Source organism: Lepisosteus platostomus, chromosome 4 (assembly GCF_059453375.1).
Source record: "Lepisosteus platostomus isolate fLepPlt1 chromosome 4, fLepPlt1.hap1, whole genome shotgun sequence".
In the NCBI taxonomy this organism is placed as follows: domain Eukaryota; kingdom Metazoa; phylum Chordata; class Actinopteri; order Semionotiformes; family Lepisosteidae; genus Lepisosteus; species Lepisosteus platostomus.
This window is the reverse complement of record NC_142614.1, coordinates 72,536,831-72,558,252: the sequence shown is the minus strand read 5'-3', so window position 1 is coordinate 72,558,252 and position 21,422 is coordinate 72,536,831. Positions and strand designations below refer to the sequence as shown.

General features: G+C 35.5%; 1 protein-coding gene across 2 annotated transcripts in view; it reads left to right on the top strand.

The window, feature by feature from the left end:
• Positions 1-21,422, top strand: part of edil3b (EGF like and discoidin domains 3b) — a 267,283-nt gene that overhangs the window by 148,768 nt on the left and 97,093 nt on the right. For both annotated transcript variants that reach the window (XM_088630643.1, XM_088630642.1), the window contains exon 6: positions 17,843-18,024. In XM_088630643.1, the coding sequence (XP_088486769.1) occupies positions 17,843-18,024 (182 nt within the window). The remainder of the gene's footprint in view (positions 1-17,842; positions 18,025-21,422) is intronic.

The window sequence follows — 21,422 nt, the reverse complement described above, 5'->3', positions numbered from 1 at the left end:
GTCCTTATTAACTTAATTGCCAAGTTTTTCTAGCATAACGTATTTTATTTTGATTTGGAATTAATGCTAATGCTTGTCTGGTAAGGAACCATTGTTTAAATCGACGTTAAAGTTTGTTTTGACATTTTCAGTCTGCTAAATAGTTATTGCTGAAGTATACTGTAAATGACAAACCACGTTGATGCTGAAAGGCTTATAAAAAGGAACCTCTTAAAAGTTCAGGCAGGAGAGCTTGTGATTTTGATCCCTTTGGGAAAGGGAGACCCTCTCAATTACACCGCCCTAGTTGAGAAAGTGACCTATCAGGAAGGGGCAATCCTATTGACTTACTGATCAGTATAAAAAAGCAGCAGTGTACCTTTCTTGACTCAACCAGTGACCTGGTATAGATACCCTTGCTGAATTATTTGAGCCACTGCACCCCCAATATGAGCGTTAAAAGCCAAATCCAGAATTGAATTACACCTGAACCCCTGATTTGTTAATTACACCACATTACACTTGAGCCCTTAATCATCTAACTGCAGTCATTATGTGCTTAACTGGTCTACTTGAACTCCCAAGTTTGAAAGCGGCTAATAATTTAAAAAGAACTATAAAAAGCCAGAGCATTGTGAGAAATTGCACATAGACATGCCAGAAGCATGTAAACTCTGAGGTACAGACCGTTCCCAAGTCCTGTATCAAGCTCTGAACCTAAGAGCTGTGAAGAAGAAATGCTAACTGTTATGCTTCTGTGTTGCTCTCCTTAACTGTATAGAAATAGGCAGAACCTAAAAGAATGTTTGCAACTCACCACTTTGATTTACACAAACGCAGCAGTTTTGTGGCGAACTGGAAAGATGTTTGTTTCACATTCCATTAACCATAGTGTACATGCTACTTCTTTTCGTAAAAAGTCATTTGGATTTGTGCTTGGAGAGCTAAATCAAATATACCACTCGTATTCTGTGTTCTGTTTGGTGTGGCTATATGGTACTGTACATAAAACTGTGACCTGTTTGCTTCATGAGCTTGGGAATGGTGCTTGAAAGGGCAGAGAGAGTGTCAAAGGACAATATTAGTACCATGGGCTGTGCTGGTTCTACGAATGTGAGTATCAGATTCCATGAATGCAGTGCTGTTATACTTTCATGAAAGGAGAAAATGTAAAGATTAAATTTACATGGTTGCTCTAAATCAAAATATTCATTCTTTTCACTTCCTGCAGGTTTTGTGTTTTCAGATCCATGCTTTTGAGGCAATATATTGGAAGTTAGTATTTCAACTTTGGTGAAGCTGTTTACCTAATTGTGAATGTATTTGATGCTGTTTACGTTTATTTTTACCTTAAATATGCACCCATTTCTATAGCTGGGTATTTTACTGGAACAATTTGCTTACACTAAATAACATTGCTCAAAGATACATCATCAGTATCTCATCTGATCCACAACCTTCCAGTTACAAGTGCAGAACACCAGCCACTGTGTATTGTAACCCATAGCTCATGGTAGTTAATTATTGCACTTCCCAGTTTTCAAATAATGTAATTGCAGTGTATTTTATTGAGTTCAGTATAAATGTAGCAGTGAAATTATGTTGCAGTAACATAATATTAATTTATAATAATTGATGCTTTCAGTAGGAATGCTGAATCAATGCTGTAATGCTCTTGGGTCACAAATATTCTGTCATATTCTTAGTTTCTATTTGAATGACTGTTTTTAGTCTTACCATACCTTAGTTCATACCATGCATATCACGCATAATCATGCACTTACAGATGCAGCCATTCAAAATGCGCGGTAAAAACCCGCGGTACGGTAACCTACCCACAAGCCACCGCGGGGCACCGGAGCATACCGCAGGGCAAGTGATTGGCTGGCCAAAATGACCGACAGGGGCACTCGTGGTGCATTGGTTGGTAGTGCAAAGATTGAATCATTTAATGTCTTTACTGTGCACATTTTAATCCGCTTAGTTTTGAATATTTATATGGATTTTACCACTAAAGGGAAATTTTAGTAGCTGAGCATAAAAAGAAGAGGAGCATAACGCATCTGAAGGTCATAAACGATATTAATTTAAAACATTACTGTATGTATGTAAACTGTACTGTGTATGGCTGGTCTTGGTAGTTTAAAGAAAAAATACACACCAGTCTTCCATTTCTCCCTAAACATTTTAAGCATGAAAGTTTTATGAAACGGTACCCAAATATGCGATTGCTGTATAGAATGAATTTTAATTTAAAAAAAATATTTAACACGAACATTAAGCTGTTTACATCTTCCGCCTGAGAACAGTCACCCGTTGCTACCCAACGCAGAATGGTGATTGGCTGACACTATCTGACACCCCTCTGATTGGAGAAAAAAGACGTGCTGGTTTGCTATACCAGGAAGAGAATTTCTTTCAATTCTAAACGTGTATTTTAAAAGTTTAAGAAGTAAAAACCTTACAGCGTACACAGATTTCTAAACTGATCAGGATCGTTATCTTTGTCTTATGCATAATAATGTTCACCGCTCTGTCCAGCAAATTAATAATAAACTTTATTTTATATAGCGTTTTAAACGAATAAGTAATTAGATTGCTCATAAACCTAATCACTTGCTTTTTCTTTTTATTTAGGCTCAGATTACAACTATAGATCGAATTATTAATAACCATAATAACAACCAACCAACAAAAACAACCATATAAACATAATGGTGGTGCTGGACCTTCCAGTTTTATTTATTTATTTTTTAATCGCGTAACATAAACATATTACCGTATGCAAACTGTACTGTATACAATATGTACATGTATATTTAATGTCTTAACTGTGCCCGTTTAAGTATTGAATATTCATATCTAATTTTACCACTGAAGGGAAATCTTAACATAAACATACAGTATATGGCTGGTCTCGGTACTTTAAAGAAAAAAATACACACCGGTATTCCATTTCTCCCTAAACATTGTAAGCTTCGAAGTCTTTAACTAACGTGATACCGGAGTCAACAAGCATACTTTTAGAATTTGATTAAAAGGGAATATAATATGGAATCGCGTATCTCAAGAAATTAATAACGATATAATTATATTCATGTTGCAAAAGAACTGCAACGGACATAAAAACTCCCTTGCATGGTTTCATTACGACCAGAATCGGTCTTGAGATATTTTTAACTTGATTTACAGTATTTGAGAGGTATGTCTTAACACCGATACTACAGTGCTTAAGTACTGGTCACGTAAATGTTTCTAGGTTTATATTATGCATTTCATACGGTCAAATTACTTTTGAGCAATAAGAAGCGAGAAACGGTATGCGTTTTACTTTCGTTTTGTGCTGGGACCCGTGGATTGATTAGAGATATCAAGTACATACAAGTCATTTTTTAAATGTTGTAGTTCGTCTTGAAAAAATGTTACGAGTACATCATCTATCAACAATTACACAGGTTCTGTTTCCATATTGCGGATTTTGGTTACGTAATATTATTTTCTAGATTTCACGTTGTGAATATGATGGGATGTCTGATGGGATGTTTCTAAAAATCCACCCTCTGTAAAACGTCTTCTCTAGTTGTCCTGCATATGTATTCGCTAATGAAGCTGTGTGTTCTGAGCCTAGATCTCTACATTTCTGTATGAACCAGCTTAGAGGGCTAAAGACAGCTTGTGTTTAAATTGAGTGTAAGGCAATTTATGCTTCTAAAGTCATGGTCAGCATTTATCTTTGTACTGTGTTGTAAACTTGTTCTGTGCCAAGTCACATTATTTTATAGCGTTTTTAAAGCGTTATCAAATACGGTGTTACTGTAGTTTACTGAGTCCCATGTCACATGGTCTGTGATTGAAACCTGTAAAACCGGTTTAATTCGTCACAGCCAGCACTCTTCAGGTGTGAGGGTCTTCTGCTCAGAATGAAACGCTAAAATGTTTGTGTATATTCTAATGGTAGTGGGGGCGGGGTGTGTGGGAATAAGTTTGGTTGAAACATTTTCTCTGAAAGCATTTTCTTCTTGTAACCGATCTTGTTACAGCATGTTACAGTTTACTATTATTAACCATATTAATTTTAAGTGCTTAATGTAAAATCTTGTAAAAATATATTTTCATTGTTCAAATATACATTAAGTCTGACTATCATATAATAAGTTAAATACAAAACTAAAGAAAAAATAGGGTTAAATATAATTCAAAATATTTTGCTAACAATGTTAACTGTTTATGAATAATAAAATGTATTAACTAAGGAGTAGGATGGCACAGTTGTTAGTATGTTTTGTTTTTTTTTTTAACCCAATCTCCGGGAAACCATTAGTACGATGGTGAATCGGAGATTCTCAACCCTTGCTGCGTACGACTGGAAAAGAATTCGTGATCGGATCAACGAAATGCTTCGTAGGAGGAGGCAGTCTTTTCCTCTTGTCTAACAGTCTGTCCACAAACAAAACATTCCTGTTAGACAAGAGGAATTGAAAAAAAAACAATGTTGTCAATGAAAACCGGTGTGTGTGTCTCTCCCTGCTGGATGTCCCTCTCACAAACTGCTGAATGAATAAAATAATTTTATTGAAAACGAGTTTGCGATTGTCTGGTCTTTAAATTCTGTAGATACGCGATTCCATATTATATTCCCTTTTAATCAAATTCTAAAAGTATGCTTGTTGACTCCGGTATCGCGTTAGTTAAAGACTTCGATGCTTAAAATGTTTAGGGAGAAATGGAATACTGGTGTGTATGTTTTCTTTAAAGTACCGAGACCAGCCATATACTGTATGTTTAAGTTCCAAAATTAATATCGTTTATGGGCTTCACACGCGTTGCAGTATGCTCAGGCACTAAGTAAAAGGAGATGCTTCGTATTGCTTGACTAATTTTAAAAACTAAGTTATAAATATAAAAATTGCAGGCGCTGCTCTGGTGCGTCGGCTCCTACACAGTGCCTGTCTGCCGTAAGCGTTACAATATACATACAGTACCCAACACTGCTTGTACCCATCTGTCATGTAAATAAAACACCTTGAATTGAATTGAATTGAGGGGAGAAGGGGGGGATACTAAAGCCAATACTGGCTCAATGGGCTTTGACGTGCTAATGCGTTAACGGTCCGGGTGTGGCAGGCTTCCAATGTCAACTCGACTCGATTAGAAGACAATGAACGTATTTTAGCCCTAAATGAATTAATAGCAAACATGGTTTACATAAAATACATTTTTCCAAGAAAGTTTATAATAATACGATCTATAGTTGAAATCTGAGCCTACTTTAAAAATAAAGGAAAAGCATTTTCAGAGAGCAATCACGCTGTGTTTATGAAGAAAAAGTGATTAGGTTTATGAGCAATCTAATTACCTATTCGCTTAAAATGCTATATAAAATAAAGTTTATTTAGAGATGAATGATCAGTGTCGCAGTTTAAATAATGTGAGTCAGGAAACTAACACAGCGCCACCGGATTTAATAACGCAATAAAAACGCTATAAAATAATGTGACACAGTACAGCACAGTACAACAATACTGACCATGACTTTAGAAGCATAAATTACCTTACACTCAATTTAAACACAAGCTGTCTTTCTGTATGAACCTCTAAGCTGGTTCATACAGAAAATGTAGAAATGCATTAGCCTGATCATGATTAAAAAACACATAATTAAACACGCGTTTGCGATTTAAATCAGAACACGATTTAAATCAATATAAATGTTTATATTGTAACGCATACTGTCCCGCCTCCATTTCTCTATAAAAATTTACTGTTGCACACACACACACAATAGAAGCAGGAACCACTGTCAGAAGGGAAGATATATTCAAAATATCGCAAATATCGATCATGTTGCGATATTTTGAAATATAAAAGTCAATTGATTGTCCATAATATCGCTTACCTATTTTTTCGAAGAAATGTTTGTTAAAATAAAAGTCCAGCACCAGCTGGATTCGAACACACAACCTACCAGTTGGAAGTCACGCACCTAGACCAGTAGGCTACAAGACAGCTCGCATGTTCAGGTAGGCGAAACAGCCTTACACAGTCCTGCCGCAGTACACGGATATAATCATACCGTTATTAAATTCTTTAGATACGCGATTCCATATTATATTCCCTTTTAATCAAATTCTAAAAGTATGCTTGTTGACTCCGGTATCACGTTAGTTAAAGACTTCGAAGCTTACAATGTTTAGGGAGAAATGGAATACCGGTGTGTATTTTTCCTTGTGATATTTTAAGCTCTAGTTGAATGATAGGTGTCGCATTTTAAATCATTTTCGTAGCTAGAAATTATGAAACGCCCTGTTAAAAGCAAGGAAGTTTTTATGCCCCGTTGAAGTAAAACAAAATGCCTGACAAAGTATGGCTTGGACAGATTCCAAGTGCTTGTACAAATGTGCTAAAGAAATTATACTTTGAGTATACAGCTTGTCCAAAGTCATCCATTATTAATACTATTAGTAATATCTTCAGTAAAGGCTTTGATGCATAAATATTTCTGATAAAGGTAGGTTGTGTACTTCTGTCCAACTGAGCAATCTTGCTTTCATAATATATACCAACATTTTAATGACTGATGATTAACATGCTGTAATACACAGTTCAAAATTAAAGGCTCAAATGCTGTACATGAGAGGTTAAGCTCCCCCTGGCGGTTTTACAAGGCGACGCCGGATAGTTAGTCACGTGACACACGTGAAATGCGTGATACCGCGTGATACTGTGACACGCCCACCGGGGTATGCCGCGAAATACCTCACCCATTTTGAATGGCTGCATCTGTATGATATATAGGCTGGGACGACTTCAGTTCAGTGTGGTTCTAATTTATTTGTGTTAATCATTGAGCCCTGTGAGATAGATTTAGCTGTCATTTTAGTGCTCATAATCCATTAGTGATGTCACTTGTCATCAGGATGATATATGCTGTGAGGTCATTTTGCAGACACTGCACACATCTGTTACCTTGCATTGACTGAATTTGATGGAGGCTCATTAAAGAGAATACATCATCCTCATAGGTGAGAATTCTGCACTCAGGAAAATAAGTTGAGAAAAACGCAGGGCCCAGATGGGTTCCAAATGATAAAAATATGATTCAACATGCATGACTCAACTCAGTTTTCTTTGGCTGTCTGTATTATCTGAGCAAATATCTTTCATTTCCCCTAAACTGGACTGTTTTTCAGGTTGGCGGGATTTACTGCAGTCCGTTAATGTTAATAACTACATCTCAGGTTACAAAATGCCATGTATGAGGATTTTCCTTTCTGTCTTCTGTATTCCTATTGAATGATAAATTCCCACACCGGTAGCAATAATCATCACTAGAAAATTAAATTAACTTAAGCTTATTGTCCTCATTTGTTCCATATATCTTCTCTTAAGTGCCTTACTCCCCCTACAGTGGTACAAATAGCTGATTTTCTTACCTGTACAGTAGGCCTATTACACCACCCTTTCTCCCCCCAGTTACATATAGAGTACATACTGTACACCCAGGTGCCCTGGCTGCTGTCTGAGATCCCAGTGTTGGAGCGGATCAGGAGTCATGCCCAAAGGGCTTAGGGGGAGGTTGACACGCCCCTTCCTAGAATTGTCTTAACTTGGTCGGTCTTCATCTTCTCTCTAGCAGATCCTACAACGTCCATAGCAGAGCTCTGACCAGATGGGTGTAACATGCGAATAACGTGTGCTGCATATTACAGATACATTTGTCAGACAAATATGGGGACTCATTTCCTGTGAACAATGCAAATACTATGGTATATATATTTTAAAGAAAATAATAAAACTTTAAAAGAAGAAGTTTTGAAGACATCCTTCAAAAATACATACAAACATACACAAACAAATATTGTAATAGAAATTGTGAAATAGCTTGAAAAATAACTAAAATCACTGCTGTATATTTTAATATTTTAGGTTTAGGCATTTTTTTAGTTTTCAATTTACATACATTTACATTTCCAAGATGAGAAAAAATATACTTTTTCTGATTTCTTTACTTGTATGTGACAGCTTAACCTCTTGGCAGGCATTAATAAAAACTATTATTATGGCTCATAATGTATGTACGTATATCACAAGAACTAAAGCTTTACAACTTTGACAGTTGAGGTTTGAAGAGTGTGTTAGTAGTTTGCCTTATGAGTTTCTATATATTTCAGTAGAAAAACAAAGAATACACAAAAAGAACAGTGACAGATTAATTCCATATTAAAATAAGGACATTCTCCAAGGTATAGTAGTTTTGTAAATGTCAGCATTCATATAGTCAACTTGAAATAAACCTTGCACTGAGTCTTTATCATCACAATGCATTCCATCTCGTCTTCACCAAATTCTTCACTGCCATGAGCTTAATGTTATTCATTTGCATCTTTTAAGAAACTGCTTCCTCAGTTTATTTAAACCATACAGGCCAGTTCAGATCTCTGGATGTTGTTTTGATTTGTAAACATTTTACAAAAAAGAATATATGTAGTCTCAAAATAAGATTGGAATTTGGAAGCTTTCATGTTCATCTGAGTTCAAATTCCATACACATGAACAAACAATTAAAAATCTAGTGTGTTTGTCTACTAAAAAGAAAAATAAACATTCTCTGACAATTTGGATGACTCGGTAATCCAGAGAAGGCTGAAGAATGCTATTTCTCAATAATGTTTCAGTAAATGTGTACACTGTTAACTAATTTATTAATCTTATGTCTTTAGATGTTCATTGCCAATGAAACGCTATCAATGAAATGGAAATACTGTATAAAGCTTATCTGTGAGTTCTCACTTAAAGAATTTAATGTCATCGGAATACAAAGTTTTGATAGTGAAGAAGTCATACAGTACATAAAGTTCAAAGCATTTAATTTCTGACAGAGTTTGGATCGCAGTATTAAAAAGTGTATAACAAGTCCTGGATTGTTATAAAAATTAAAGTGTCAAAAGTGTGAAAAATATGTAATTTCAATGAATGATATTAACATTAAGATGTTTCAATACAGTATGTGTACATTTGTTTTTTCTTGTTTGTTTGTTTTTGTTTTTGTTTTAATCCACCACAGTTTTGGAGATTTTGAGACACCAGTTGTTTGGACAATTAAGTCAAAAGAAAAACCTTTAATAAAAATTAAAACCTTATATTTAGTTTTAATTTTTATTTGGTTCAATCTGCTCATCTAAGGGAAGGAGACCTTGGCGGTACTGTAGGTATAAGGTCATTAGAATCTCAAGGTAGGAAATGCGGGGAAATTGTGTTAGACACTGATACCAGGGTTTACTGTAGGTGACGTGAAGTAATGACGTGATTGGGGTTCCTCTCCAGAACCTCAGATAAAACGGGTGATAACTCATTTATGAGAATATAAGAAAGTTTACAAATGAGAGGAGGCCATTTGGCCCTTCTTTACCCATGTGGTAGTTAATCGCTTATTGATCCAAGGATCTCATCCAGTTTTTCTTCTACAAAGCCATGGTATTGGCTTGAAACACATGACTGGGGAGCTTGTTCCATACCTCAGCAACAATTTGGGTAAAGAAGTGCCTCCTGTTCCTATAAATGCACATAGTTTCCACTAAGGTTTGTGTTTCTGTGTATTTTGAATACTTGTATCAGGAGCTCTTATAATCTTCTCTGTTCATGACTAAAAGACTCAAAGACTACTACAAAATGTAATTGCCATGGAAATGTTTCCAGTGGCAAGAAAGCTGAAGCCTTTTTCTCCACATTATGTGGATTAGGATATACAGTATTGTGATTTGTCAGATTAACCTTTGTAGCAGTGCACCTTTGCCTAAAGATGCTGGATTCCTGAGAAAGTCTGAATTATTCCTGTTCTTCAGAAGGTTGTCTAAATGCATTCTGATTGCTAAGTGTGCTGCTTATACCAGTATCATTTGTGCACATGTGAAAAACAGCAAACGGATCATTGCCTACCAGAAACCTTTAAACTCTGATAATAGCAGTCATTATAGTTCCAAGGAGACAGCAAATTGTTGCTGTCTCTTGGTCCTCGCTGCTAATTTCAGTTGAGTATCCCACAACCCACAATTCTCAATTTTTGTGATATACTGAAATAATATATTCTTTGTGTATTATTTGGAAAATCTCCATTTGCTTCGTTAATATGGCTGGAGAAACACAATCTTTTTAGCAGTGCTGCTTTAAAGTCAATGCTTGAAACCAGAAGGGTGAGAGGTTGTCTCAGAGAGATTACAAAAACATTCTGGATTATTTGCATGCATACTGTAACTGTCACTGCTTTCAGAAAATGTACAATTTCAGCAGTGCCAGACAGCACATCTGTTGTTTGAAAATTGTTGCACGAAAAACATTCTGCTTCCAAAAATAGGTATAATGTCACTGTTTTCTTTTACAAAATGCTAAAAAAAGAAAGCCATGGCTTTCATTAGGGGACAATTTCCAATAGCTGTGAATGAGGCATGTGCACAATCCTATTGTCAAACTTTTTTAATATCCCCTGTTTTTTTTCTGGTTGCATTACTGCGAAAAATGGTGAACCATTCCTCTTACTAGAGGTGAATAAAGAGTATTTCTCTTTAACAGTCGTGTCTTTCAGAGAAATCTAAAAATACAATATTCTTTTTTTTTTTAAAAGGACAGACGGTGGCCTTTTGGGAGAAGCAGAACCAGTGTTGTGGTCATGGCTCCTAATCTGTGGCTGGCTTCAGGGCTGACATTTCAGGAGGAGAAAATGATTTTTCAGTGTGAAAGGCTTCTGCAGTGTTGTAGAGAATATACTCGAATTCTGAAGTAGGACAGACCACCCAACGTCTTTTAGTTGTCTGCTTAATATGACAGCTACTGGTTTTTGGACAGCCATACCAAAACAATACAGCTTGTCTGATACAGTGTAATACAATACAAAATAAATATTGCTTTGGGCAGCTACATTTCTCATGAGGTCTTAGTAAGAAAGAGGATGGTAGAGCTGATTGCAAATTAAATTGTGCCTAAGTAGAGGATCAGTCTACTAAGAATAAGTACTGTACTGATACAGTATATTTTCTGAACAGCATTTGCAGCCCCCCAAAAAATGTATACCTTTGTAATTATTGAAGCAGTTCACAAACATTGCCTAGGGGCAGTTTTAGGGTGGTCTCCGTGAAGAAGGTTACTGAACACGTTTTGACAATGAACCATACCACTTCCACCTTGGATCCTGTTTCATATATAATAATTTCTTCCAACAGCTCTGTAATCAGGCTTGTTATTACTGGAATTATTATTTCCTCTTTTCCATAGTGAAACCATACTTGTATTTTTAAAACAAGGAACTCTAAATCTCCTGATGTAAATTCTGTTCCTTAATTCCTATTAAGCTAAGTAACTACAGTATAAACCCAGTTCTAATTTGATTGTTTTGGCCAAGGTTTCTGAGTCTGTGTTTCTCAAATACAGTACATTAAGAATCAGCTTTATATCTGTGAGACTTTTCAGCCTGGTGTTCTTAAATAGCACATTAGAGAAACAGCTCTTGTTGGAGTATTGAATGATCTCTTAATGGCTGTTGATTCAACATGTCTTTCCATCCTTGATTTACTTAATCTTTGTACTGCATTCAAAACTGTTGACATTGTTTTTTTTCCTTAGCTGGTTGGAAGAGACTTGTTAAAGCTTGTTTAAAGATCTACTAATCTGAATTTGGCTTATTGTTCCACCTAGTCATGTACTGTTTGGGGATGGCGGGCTCAGTGACTAAGCCAGTTGCCTCAATAATGACAGCTTGAGCTTTCAAGTGCCTGCTGCATTCATTGCTGATGTATCTTGAGGGAGGTACTGTACCACACTTGCTTCAGTCCACCGAGCTGTATAAGTGGGGAGCAGCATTGCTGGCGGGTATTTCCTTTGATGGGCTGACATCCTGTCTTGGGCTGTTGGGGGGGAGTCATGTGCTCTCTAATTATATCTACTTAATTATACAGAAACCAGTCCCTGGAACTATATCTTTTACCTAGTTATGTATGTTATAATATTTGTACAGGTAGTTCAGTTAAATCCTAATGATTGCGACATTGGGGTGAAATATAGGATATTTGGCATGGCTTGCCCAGCTGAGGCAATAGTAGCCTAGCACTGAGGATGAGTGCCAAAACCCTTCACACTTTTGCAAGGGTTGAGCTAGGAAGCTGGCTGCAAGTGTGTAGATTGAGAGGCAGGGAGGATATGGGAGGGATACACAAAGGGAAGTTGGGCTCCTGGGTGTGTAAGGGAGTGAAAGGGTGGAAGATTTATTATGTTTTATATTTCTGAACTTATTTTAACATTGTTGATGTTTCTAAAGTTTTTGTGATAGATTAGAGGAGCCATGGCCTATTCATCTTATGTCATTTATTAAAGAGGTTTATTCTTCTTGTTATTCTTCTTTTTTCTTATTGTTAGGACTTCAATGTACAGTAATTGCCACTTAAAAGGGCGAGACATTGCTTGCAGACTTTTTTTTTCCGCTCTCATTTTGGAGGATTTAATTTAATTTAGATCCGATTGCAAAGACATGCTTGTTTTCCTCTCATTTTAAGGAATATTCTTTTTTCCTTACCATTAAAAATAATCAGTGGGTGTGTTGTTTTTAGATTTCCTTCTGATCTTAAAGGGGGCTGACAATCAGCACCTATTTTCAAGCTTACAATAAAGTGCAGGACTATAGAGAACCAACTTCTCTGATGGATCAGTTTTTTCTGCCTTAGGCGCACGTCTTTCGCAAGACACCTGAGAAAAGCAGATTTATATTCTCTCCTTGAAAATACTTTCCTGCTTTCAGTTTGCCTAAGGCGAGATGACTTTAGGGCATTCCCAATCACTTAACCACCTACTAGCTTAGAAGAGTGAATACTGTGTTAGACGCCCAGTAACATACTGTTGGTCTGGGGCTTCTTACTGGAGCTGTGCAATTCACCAATGTTTCATTCTTTTTGAGCAAAACCTTTCAGTGAATCCAACTCATTTGATTACAGAATCATCCAGGTCAGTGAAGCAAATCGAGCCTAGAGGATCAAAGCAGGAAATTATTTAGTTCCAATCTCAGATCTTAGAGAATGAAGGGAGGAACTGAATAATATACAGTAAACATTAAGACATTGTAAGTTGTCAAATTACTTAAAAAACATATAGCTCTCATATTAATTATGTATATTTGACAGTTGTATTGTACATGAATAATATGGTTTGCTGGTTGTTTCAGATGACTGTATATCCAAAACTTCACAAATTACTTCACTAAAGTCGATAGTAAATATTGGATATACCTAAAAGAGGAATGCATCATTTTGTCTCAGTTTGTAATTTGGACAATAAACACTGGATGTGTACAAAACTAGGAATATACAGTACAGACGGTACACTGAACAACATCTTTTTTTTTTCCCCAAACAAACCTGGTCTGCAAAGTTGCAGCAGCCTGCAAAGTAGGGAGATAATTGGCAGCTAGCAGTTTAACTTTTCTGATTGAATTGTTGTTTCCATGAATAGGTGGGTGTGGATGTCATATGAAGATCCTTGTTTTTCAAGTAGAACTGTGTTTTACTGTACATGTACTGTAGATTTCAGTTGCCAAGGTTTTGGAAATTCCTGAAATTATACATATGAGTTCAGTTCACATGTGAAAAATAACAGAGATGGTAACCTTCTGCGCAAGTTCTCACATAAAAATACAAATGGAAAATGGACGCTTCAGAGAAGTGTAGGAGAAACCTACACCTACATTCCCAATTATTAAAAATAATTAATTAAATTAAAGATTCTTCATTGTATTAAAATTGTATTCATATCTGGGGATATGTACAGTATGTCTTTCCAGTCTGGCTGTATGCAAAGATGCATAACAAGATGCATTAAAGCAATACTTTCCTCTTGTGAATGTAAAAAAAACCAGAAGTCTAAGGATTGCATTGTTTGTTTTAATGTTTTTGTACAACTTTAATTGTAGGTGCAATAAACTCATATTCTATTATAATATATTGTACTGAATTAAATCTCTGTAATTTTACTTATTTCCACTTATTTTCCCCTTTCAAGTTCAGTAAAACGCAGAATTATTTGATGCTAATCTACAGCAAACAGGTTTCCGGAATAGGCAAGTTCCAAATAGTGATGATAACATTATAAAGGTTTCTTGTTTTTAAGAAATATATTTCTATATATGTACTATTGAAAGTTGTATTAAAAAAAGACTAAGGTTGGGCCCACCTGTTTACATTAACCTTCTTAAGAATAGTGCTCTTTGAGGCAGGAGCCTGGCAGTATAATAACATTTTGAGTGGGCTTTTTGTCCAATGTTCCCCCATGTGATTTAGAAATGGTTAGAAACATCTACAGTACACAAAGAATAGCATTCTGTTTTTGGAGAAAAGGAAAGGTGGAGAAGTTTCCAAGAATCTTAATTCTGTGAATCGTGAGGAATCTAGGGGCAGGATAGCAGTATTCAGGTTTCAGTAAAAAGAAACAAGCCATGTTGCAACACTGTGCTGTTGTTTTGTCTCCTTTACTATAGAATCTCAAGCCTTAAACATCTAATCTATGGCAGTTAGTATACAATAAGTCATTTTGACCTACTGTTTGTCTAAGTCATTTAATGTTCTACTGCTTCTTGCTCTCCTCCAAAAAAAGATAAGTAAACACATGGCCAAAACTGGTACTTTTATGAACTTCACCAAGCAGTTAAAGATTCATTTTATGAATGGGTACAAATGGAGATGTCAGTGCTCTGTGAATAATGTTTCAAGAAAGAAAACTATAATTGGCAAAAGAACTGAAGCAGTTCTGATTAAAACTTTGATCAGGTAGTATTTTTTCTGTATCTATATTGTAATTATATGTCTTTATTAATCATTTTATCAAAGTCTGTTTTTGTTTTGTTTCACTGGGTCTTTCATTGTAAATTTGCTGGTTGAACAAAATACAGTAGTTCAGCATATTCCTGAACTACCCAACGTTAAATCTGAGAATGCTGAAGCAATTTAGTTCCCAGAAAACACAGCCAGTATGCTATAAATTAGCTTTTGTCTTAATGGTTTTTATCTTGTTTTTTACATTGTTTCAACTATTGTAAGTATCATTTTAGTAGTCATTTTAGTGCAAAGTCCTCTGATAGAATGAGTCAGGACAGATTATTAAGTGTAGACCAAAGGATTACTATTACTTTTGAGAAAAAAAAACGTGCTGACTCTCTAGAAAAGTGTCTTCAACGGTAAGCAGCCAATGCATGCAGCCCCTCAGGGTGTTACACAATAACTTACTGTATATCTTCTCACAGACACAACAGATCTTCAGCCAAGCTATCCTTACAAAGTGCTCTCTGCTAACAAGACATTTAATAGAAGATTCTGTAGCGCTTTTCTTATTGCGTGGTTGCCAGATGTGTTTAAAATGAATTATTTACTGAAATAAAAAGACCTCCAGGTTATAACTGTAAATGGGACTATAAAAAGTTATTTGATTTGTCTCTCATTTCAAATGCATTCATATCATGGTGCCTAGTAAGCTGTAATTGGAAAATAAGATAGGAGGGTACTTAATACCCAGATGTGGATCATCAAAGCAGTGCTCAAGAATACTAGCAAATAGCCTCATCTATTTTTGAGTCTCTGCACTACTTTACCATATAGTAAACTACCAATTTCTGTCTACTGTGTATGATGCAATGCTCCATCCCTCTTTATTTAGGGTTTCTAGCTGTAATTTTACTTGTGTACTATTTGTATGTATTGGTTCTGTGGTGAATTATTATTGCTTTGTGCAGTTTACCAAATCAAATTATTGCATTTTTAATAGATGTTTAAATAAATGCACTGTTTCTGGGGTTTTTTTATTCTACAGATTCTGATTATGTAGAATGTTGAACTTTATGTTAAACTTTAGCATTGTAAGTATTCTATATTGGTGTAATTGTGAAGAATAAGAATCTTGTGACTGGTACCTTCATGCCAGAGACTCAGAAAAATGACCTTGTCTGAATATTGTATTTTTAGTATATAATATTAACTTAAACTTATCGAATAAAAGTTTCTGGTGTCAGAAATAACACCCTGAAGAAATATTAATTTCATTTGTTTTTTTCTTTTCATAAAGAATTACTTCATAACATCTTGAGGAATATGAAGTCTAGGATATACAGTAGGTTTTCATTTCTAGCATAGCAAAGCCATTCTTTTAGTTTACCAGTCATTGCTTCATGCTAGTCTGAGACCATCTCTAGCTGAAAAACCACGGCAGCTGTTCAGCCAAGGGAGACAGAGAACAAGACACTTTTAAACTATTTCAAGCGGGTAAATGAATGTAATTACGATACCTACTGTATACAATATGTTTAGTAATTAATTATCACTGCTTTTTAGAATGAAAACATAGGTTCGTCATAGGTTTACATTGCAAATTCATTTTTTCTCTTAAAATTGCTGAATAGATGGCAAAAAAGTCGTTGCAATAATTGTGTATGAAAAGATGCTTTGCTGCACATGTTATCTGAGGTTTTGGAATTTGTATCTGTAATAAAGTGTTCACTTTTCCTCAGATATTACAACTGCTTCATCACTGGAATATGCAGCAGAGCTATAGTATTTATTACTAATTATATGCATGTTATATGTTTGGAATTAAGAGACATCCTAGATAATTACTAACAACCACATGAGCTAGACAGCTGCTTCCTGTTTGTAACTTTTGTTATGTTCTCATCCCACTGCAGGCCAACAATGTGTTTGTGTGTTTAGGTAGTCAAGGTGACATAAGATCTTTTCCATTAATAAATGAGGATATGGGGTAATGCTTATTGCTTTATGCAAGTGCCTACTGTTGGACTTTATTAAGCTGGAATGCTCTACAAAGTTGTTTACATGAAGTGCTGTAAACTAAAAACAAAAGGATTTTTGTAGGTAAAAGATTAGATTTGCCCTTGCACGTCACAGAACGATCGCGTGAAAAAAACAAGGTTATATATTGTATATCTGAGCTACTGTAGCTTAGATTTGGTTCCTCTAACATTAACAAGTTCATTTTAGTAGTTCTGGAGGATTATGTTTTCTTTTTTCGATGCATAGAGAAATTTACTTTGATGTTAAGTCCCTGCTATAATGTAGACCCAATTGACAACAAAGCGTCCTGAGGCCCTTGTCCGTGAAAACATTTTCTTAGAAATCATATTAAATCTTGTAAATGTCCTCATTTTTAATGTGATATATGCTCAGGACTGACTCAGGATTTAGGTAAAACAGATGTGTCTTGTCATCTTTTATCAAGTGAAGAAGCATAAATTATCCCTATCTAAGACAAGAAAATGGTCTCTTTGGCTAGCATTGAATAAAGATTTTACTCTTTAAAAATATTGTCAGGATTGCCAGTCAACAAGATGTCAGCACATGTTGCCACATAATAATTTATTGTGAAGTGTTGCTTGGTGATATCCAATAATAAAAATAGAAAGTGAGATGTTTCATCTCCAATGCTTTGTGGGGTGCTAAGGAGTAAATTAAAAAATGGAAGGAATTAAATTAAAAAGCAATTGGTGTCATACATCTCTAGTTATGTGTGTGCCTGGAGAAAGTATTTAAAGTTAAAAATACATGTTGACGCTCTCAAGCAGTGATAATCCAAGAATAAGCATTAAAGCTCATCTTTTTCCAGAAGCACAGGGAACGAAATGCTTCCATTAGCTGAAGGAGGGGAAGATAGCCCCCAAAAGACCCTTCTTATTGAGACAGGGATTCTGGAAAACAGAAATAAGGAACATTGTTTTCTGGGTACTGGGGTACTATTTTTATTTTGGAATTTTTCATATCTTACAGTATATATTCTTCCATTCAGGTTGAATTATGCTAATCTGTCCTCGGTTACATTTTTTTTTTCACAGAATGCTCTGGTCCTCTTGGAATGGAGGGCGGTATCATTTCCAACCAACAGATCACTGCGTCCTCAACTCACCGAGCCCTGTTCGGTCTGCAGAAGTGGTACCCCTACTTCGCCAGGCTCAACAAGAAAGGACTGGTGAACGCTTGGACAGCTGCAGAGAACGACAAATGGCCGTGGATTCAGGTAACTTACTGGAACATAAGAACAAGGAGGGAAAAATAATGATGTCGAGTGTAAAAACATTCTGAATTCTGAATTCTGATAAGTCTAGAAAGACAAAGAGGAATTATACAACTTTGTTACATACAGATAATGAAATAATTACATATATATTGGATTATTCATCTTTTTCTCAATCAAGTAATGATCATGTGTCATGATCAGTCTGTTCTGAGACTGCCCTCACCACCAGGTATTGGCATGGTGTTACTGTACCTGAGCACAATGACTTAGGCTTCTGTGTCCTTGTTAGAAAAGGAGACATAATTAGTCATACTCATGTCTTAATTATCATTATCAAGTTGAAGTCTTGACCTTCAGCATTCTCACATCCTGCAAGGCAGATTATTAACTTAAAAGCACTTCTGTTCTTGTAAGTATTCTAACTACTGTATGTGGCATGCAGTACTTGAGCACAAAAATGTTCATCACAAATGTAAATTAAGATCTAGTGTTGCAAACGCAGAACTTTGTCTTTCACAGTTCAGTACATTTCACTAATAGAGACATGTACGAGCAATTACTCAAACCATTCCACTGGAGGTACTGTATCGTCAGTGGAGCTTTAGATGTTGCTGATTAGTAACTGAAACCTTTATATACTTTCTCACATCTCTTCATATCGAAAGGCAACACTCTAGTGCCATGTCGCAGTTCTAATGATAATTCCTTGATTGTAATGGTTTATTGTGCTTTTATTGCTTTACCTTCAATCTTCAAAAGTCTCCATCGTTATAGTTTGGTGTTACATGTTCTGCTCATTGTAGCAGCATTCATGATGCGTTTATAGCTACAATATTAATATATTGCTGAATAAGAAAACTTGCCTATTTTCTTGCAGAAGAGAACTTGGATCGTGGTCCCAAATTGACCTCTAAATTATTCAAATTTTAAATCACCCATTTAATATTTTGTACTATATTACTTAACAAACCACCTGCAGTAATAATAGCCAGAAATACTGTATTTGTTTTAACTTCACTGACCTAAAATGGTAAATAAAGTAGGGCTGTGACTTTCATCATACCATGAATTTCAAATTACTGGTGTGGTGAATCAGATCAGCACTCTCGACTTTGAGTTTTGCCCTATTGGACTATGAGATCCAGGCTTCAATGATGTTGGTTTTGTTATTATTGTAAATACTTGTACGTTTTTGTGTTATCAAATTCTTCCCCTGCAGTGGTGTGATTCCAGTGTTGATCTATTGCCTTAGGTGCTTGAGTTTTGATACATATATGAAAGTATGTTGCCGTCTGAAGCCACAGACATCCATTTTGTCACAGTTAACTTTTAACAGTTGCCAGGCATATTCTATTTCTAAAGACATGTGACTTCTTCCATATGTGAAACGAAAACAAACCAACTCCCTAAGCTTGACCCAAGTTTATTGTGTGAGGTTCCCAGAATCCTCAAAAAAAAAGAATGTTTCATAAACTGGAACTATCTACAGTATCATTCAGAAAATGTGAACTTAAATTTTTCCTTGTGATATTTGGTCACTTATTAATATACTGTGAGTATGTAAACATTTCACATTTTATTTGACTTTTAAATATGCTGAACTGTATTGCAGGTTTTCACAGCTGACAGCTATAGTATATTTTCACTAACAAGCATCTTGCACGCACATTTGCAAGATAAAATCACTGAGTGACCTAGGGGAGACATGTTGTAGGTGAAAAATGTATAATGATACCTGTAATTGCATGTTGTAGATACCATGTGTCTTATCATCATTCAGGAAATTTGTCTTTCATATGGTGTTGTGCTAGAATGCCTTATGCATGCAATAATAGATTATTATTTTTTTTATGATTTCTAAATATAGTTAACATAAAACTAAGATAGGTCTACATAAAGTGCATAATTTACTACAACATCCATGTAACCAGTCACAGCCTTCTATTTTTTAATAATTCTGTGTTTTTATTATTCTGAGTTACTGTTACTGGATACTGGAATCTAAATGAGTTAAAGGTGTTTGCTTCAGGCTATGTTTTACTGAGCAGGAAGGTATACGTTAATACGGTAATTAGCCTTTCTCTACAGTACATACACTGATGGTCAAAGTTATACTGAAACCTTTCATGAACCACACAAACATACAGTAGGTGAAAAATATGATGGTTTATTACCCATTCATGTCTGACATCCCTTTTACTTCCATGAAACTGCAGCCACTTGTAACTGATTGTACTGTACATTAAATTCCTCTAAATCAAAAGGCTGCAACTATGAGTTTTGAAAGACATTGGGAAGTCCCATTTAAACATGCCATTTAGATGTGCCGTCAGCTACTGATGTGAGTTACCGTGTGATAAAATGTTATGTCCTCACGTGTCTTTCTTGTCTTATATCAGGTTATGAAGACTGTAGTGACCTTTTTTAGAAGGCAACAGTTTCATGGGAGTCAGTGGGATGAAATTCTTGAAAAACCATAATTACATTTTCTCTGTGAAACTGACAGTACACTTTGTAGCAAGCTAATTGTTAATGATTTAATTTTTCATTCATGTTAGGATGCTGGTAAGAATTTCAGGTGTCCCGAGTTTTCCTTACCACCACATCAAGTTTCTGTAAAGTCTGCAACATGCACTCTAGTATTACTTTGCAAACCTTTCACAGTTAAATGCTTAGCGCTACAGCTAATAATTGTAATAAACTGTATGCTTGTGGGTTTTCCTAAAGAGATTTTTTTTTAAAAAGGTGTTTTAACACCATGCAGGAAAATCACATCACAGACATCTAATTGGCCTTTAGGCATTTTATTGGTTCCAGCTGTGAAGCTGCCCCTAAAACATTAGAGGAAACCCTCTGGCATTTTAAGTTTGCAAATATCGATTTTAACCATTATTAACAAAACAAGGACATTTTGAATGTGTGGGAAGTTGCTATTTGGATACATAGAGTATAAAAAGGTGAGATATTTTATTAATATAGCATATGGTTACATACAGCCATGCATTTATTTCAATACAAGTCTTCTTTTTGAAAATAGCACACATTATTGTTAAAGTTCGGTAACTTTATTGTGTATAGTAAAAAGCCCATGCATGTTTTTTGGATTAAAAACAAGATGTAGAAATTTAGATATGAAATTTGTGTTTTACAGAACTCAGAATAAAATCCTAGTCATATGTCAGATATTCAGAATCATAAACAACAGATTGAAGACAATAATATAAAAAATCTAAGGTTTTGCGGTCACATCGTTATTGACAGCATTGTTACCACACCTGCCATTGGGCCTTGTCAATACTGGGACAGGAGACCTCAAGAAAAAAACCGGATACTATTGGAAGTAGTGATTGTAGAACACTAGGGGGTACAGTTACCTCAGGACCAGACTTTCCAAACCA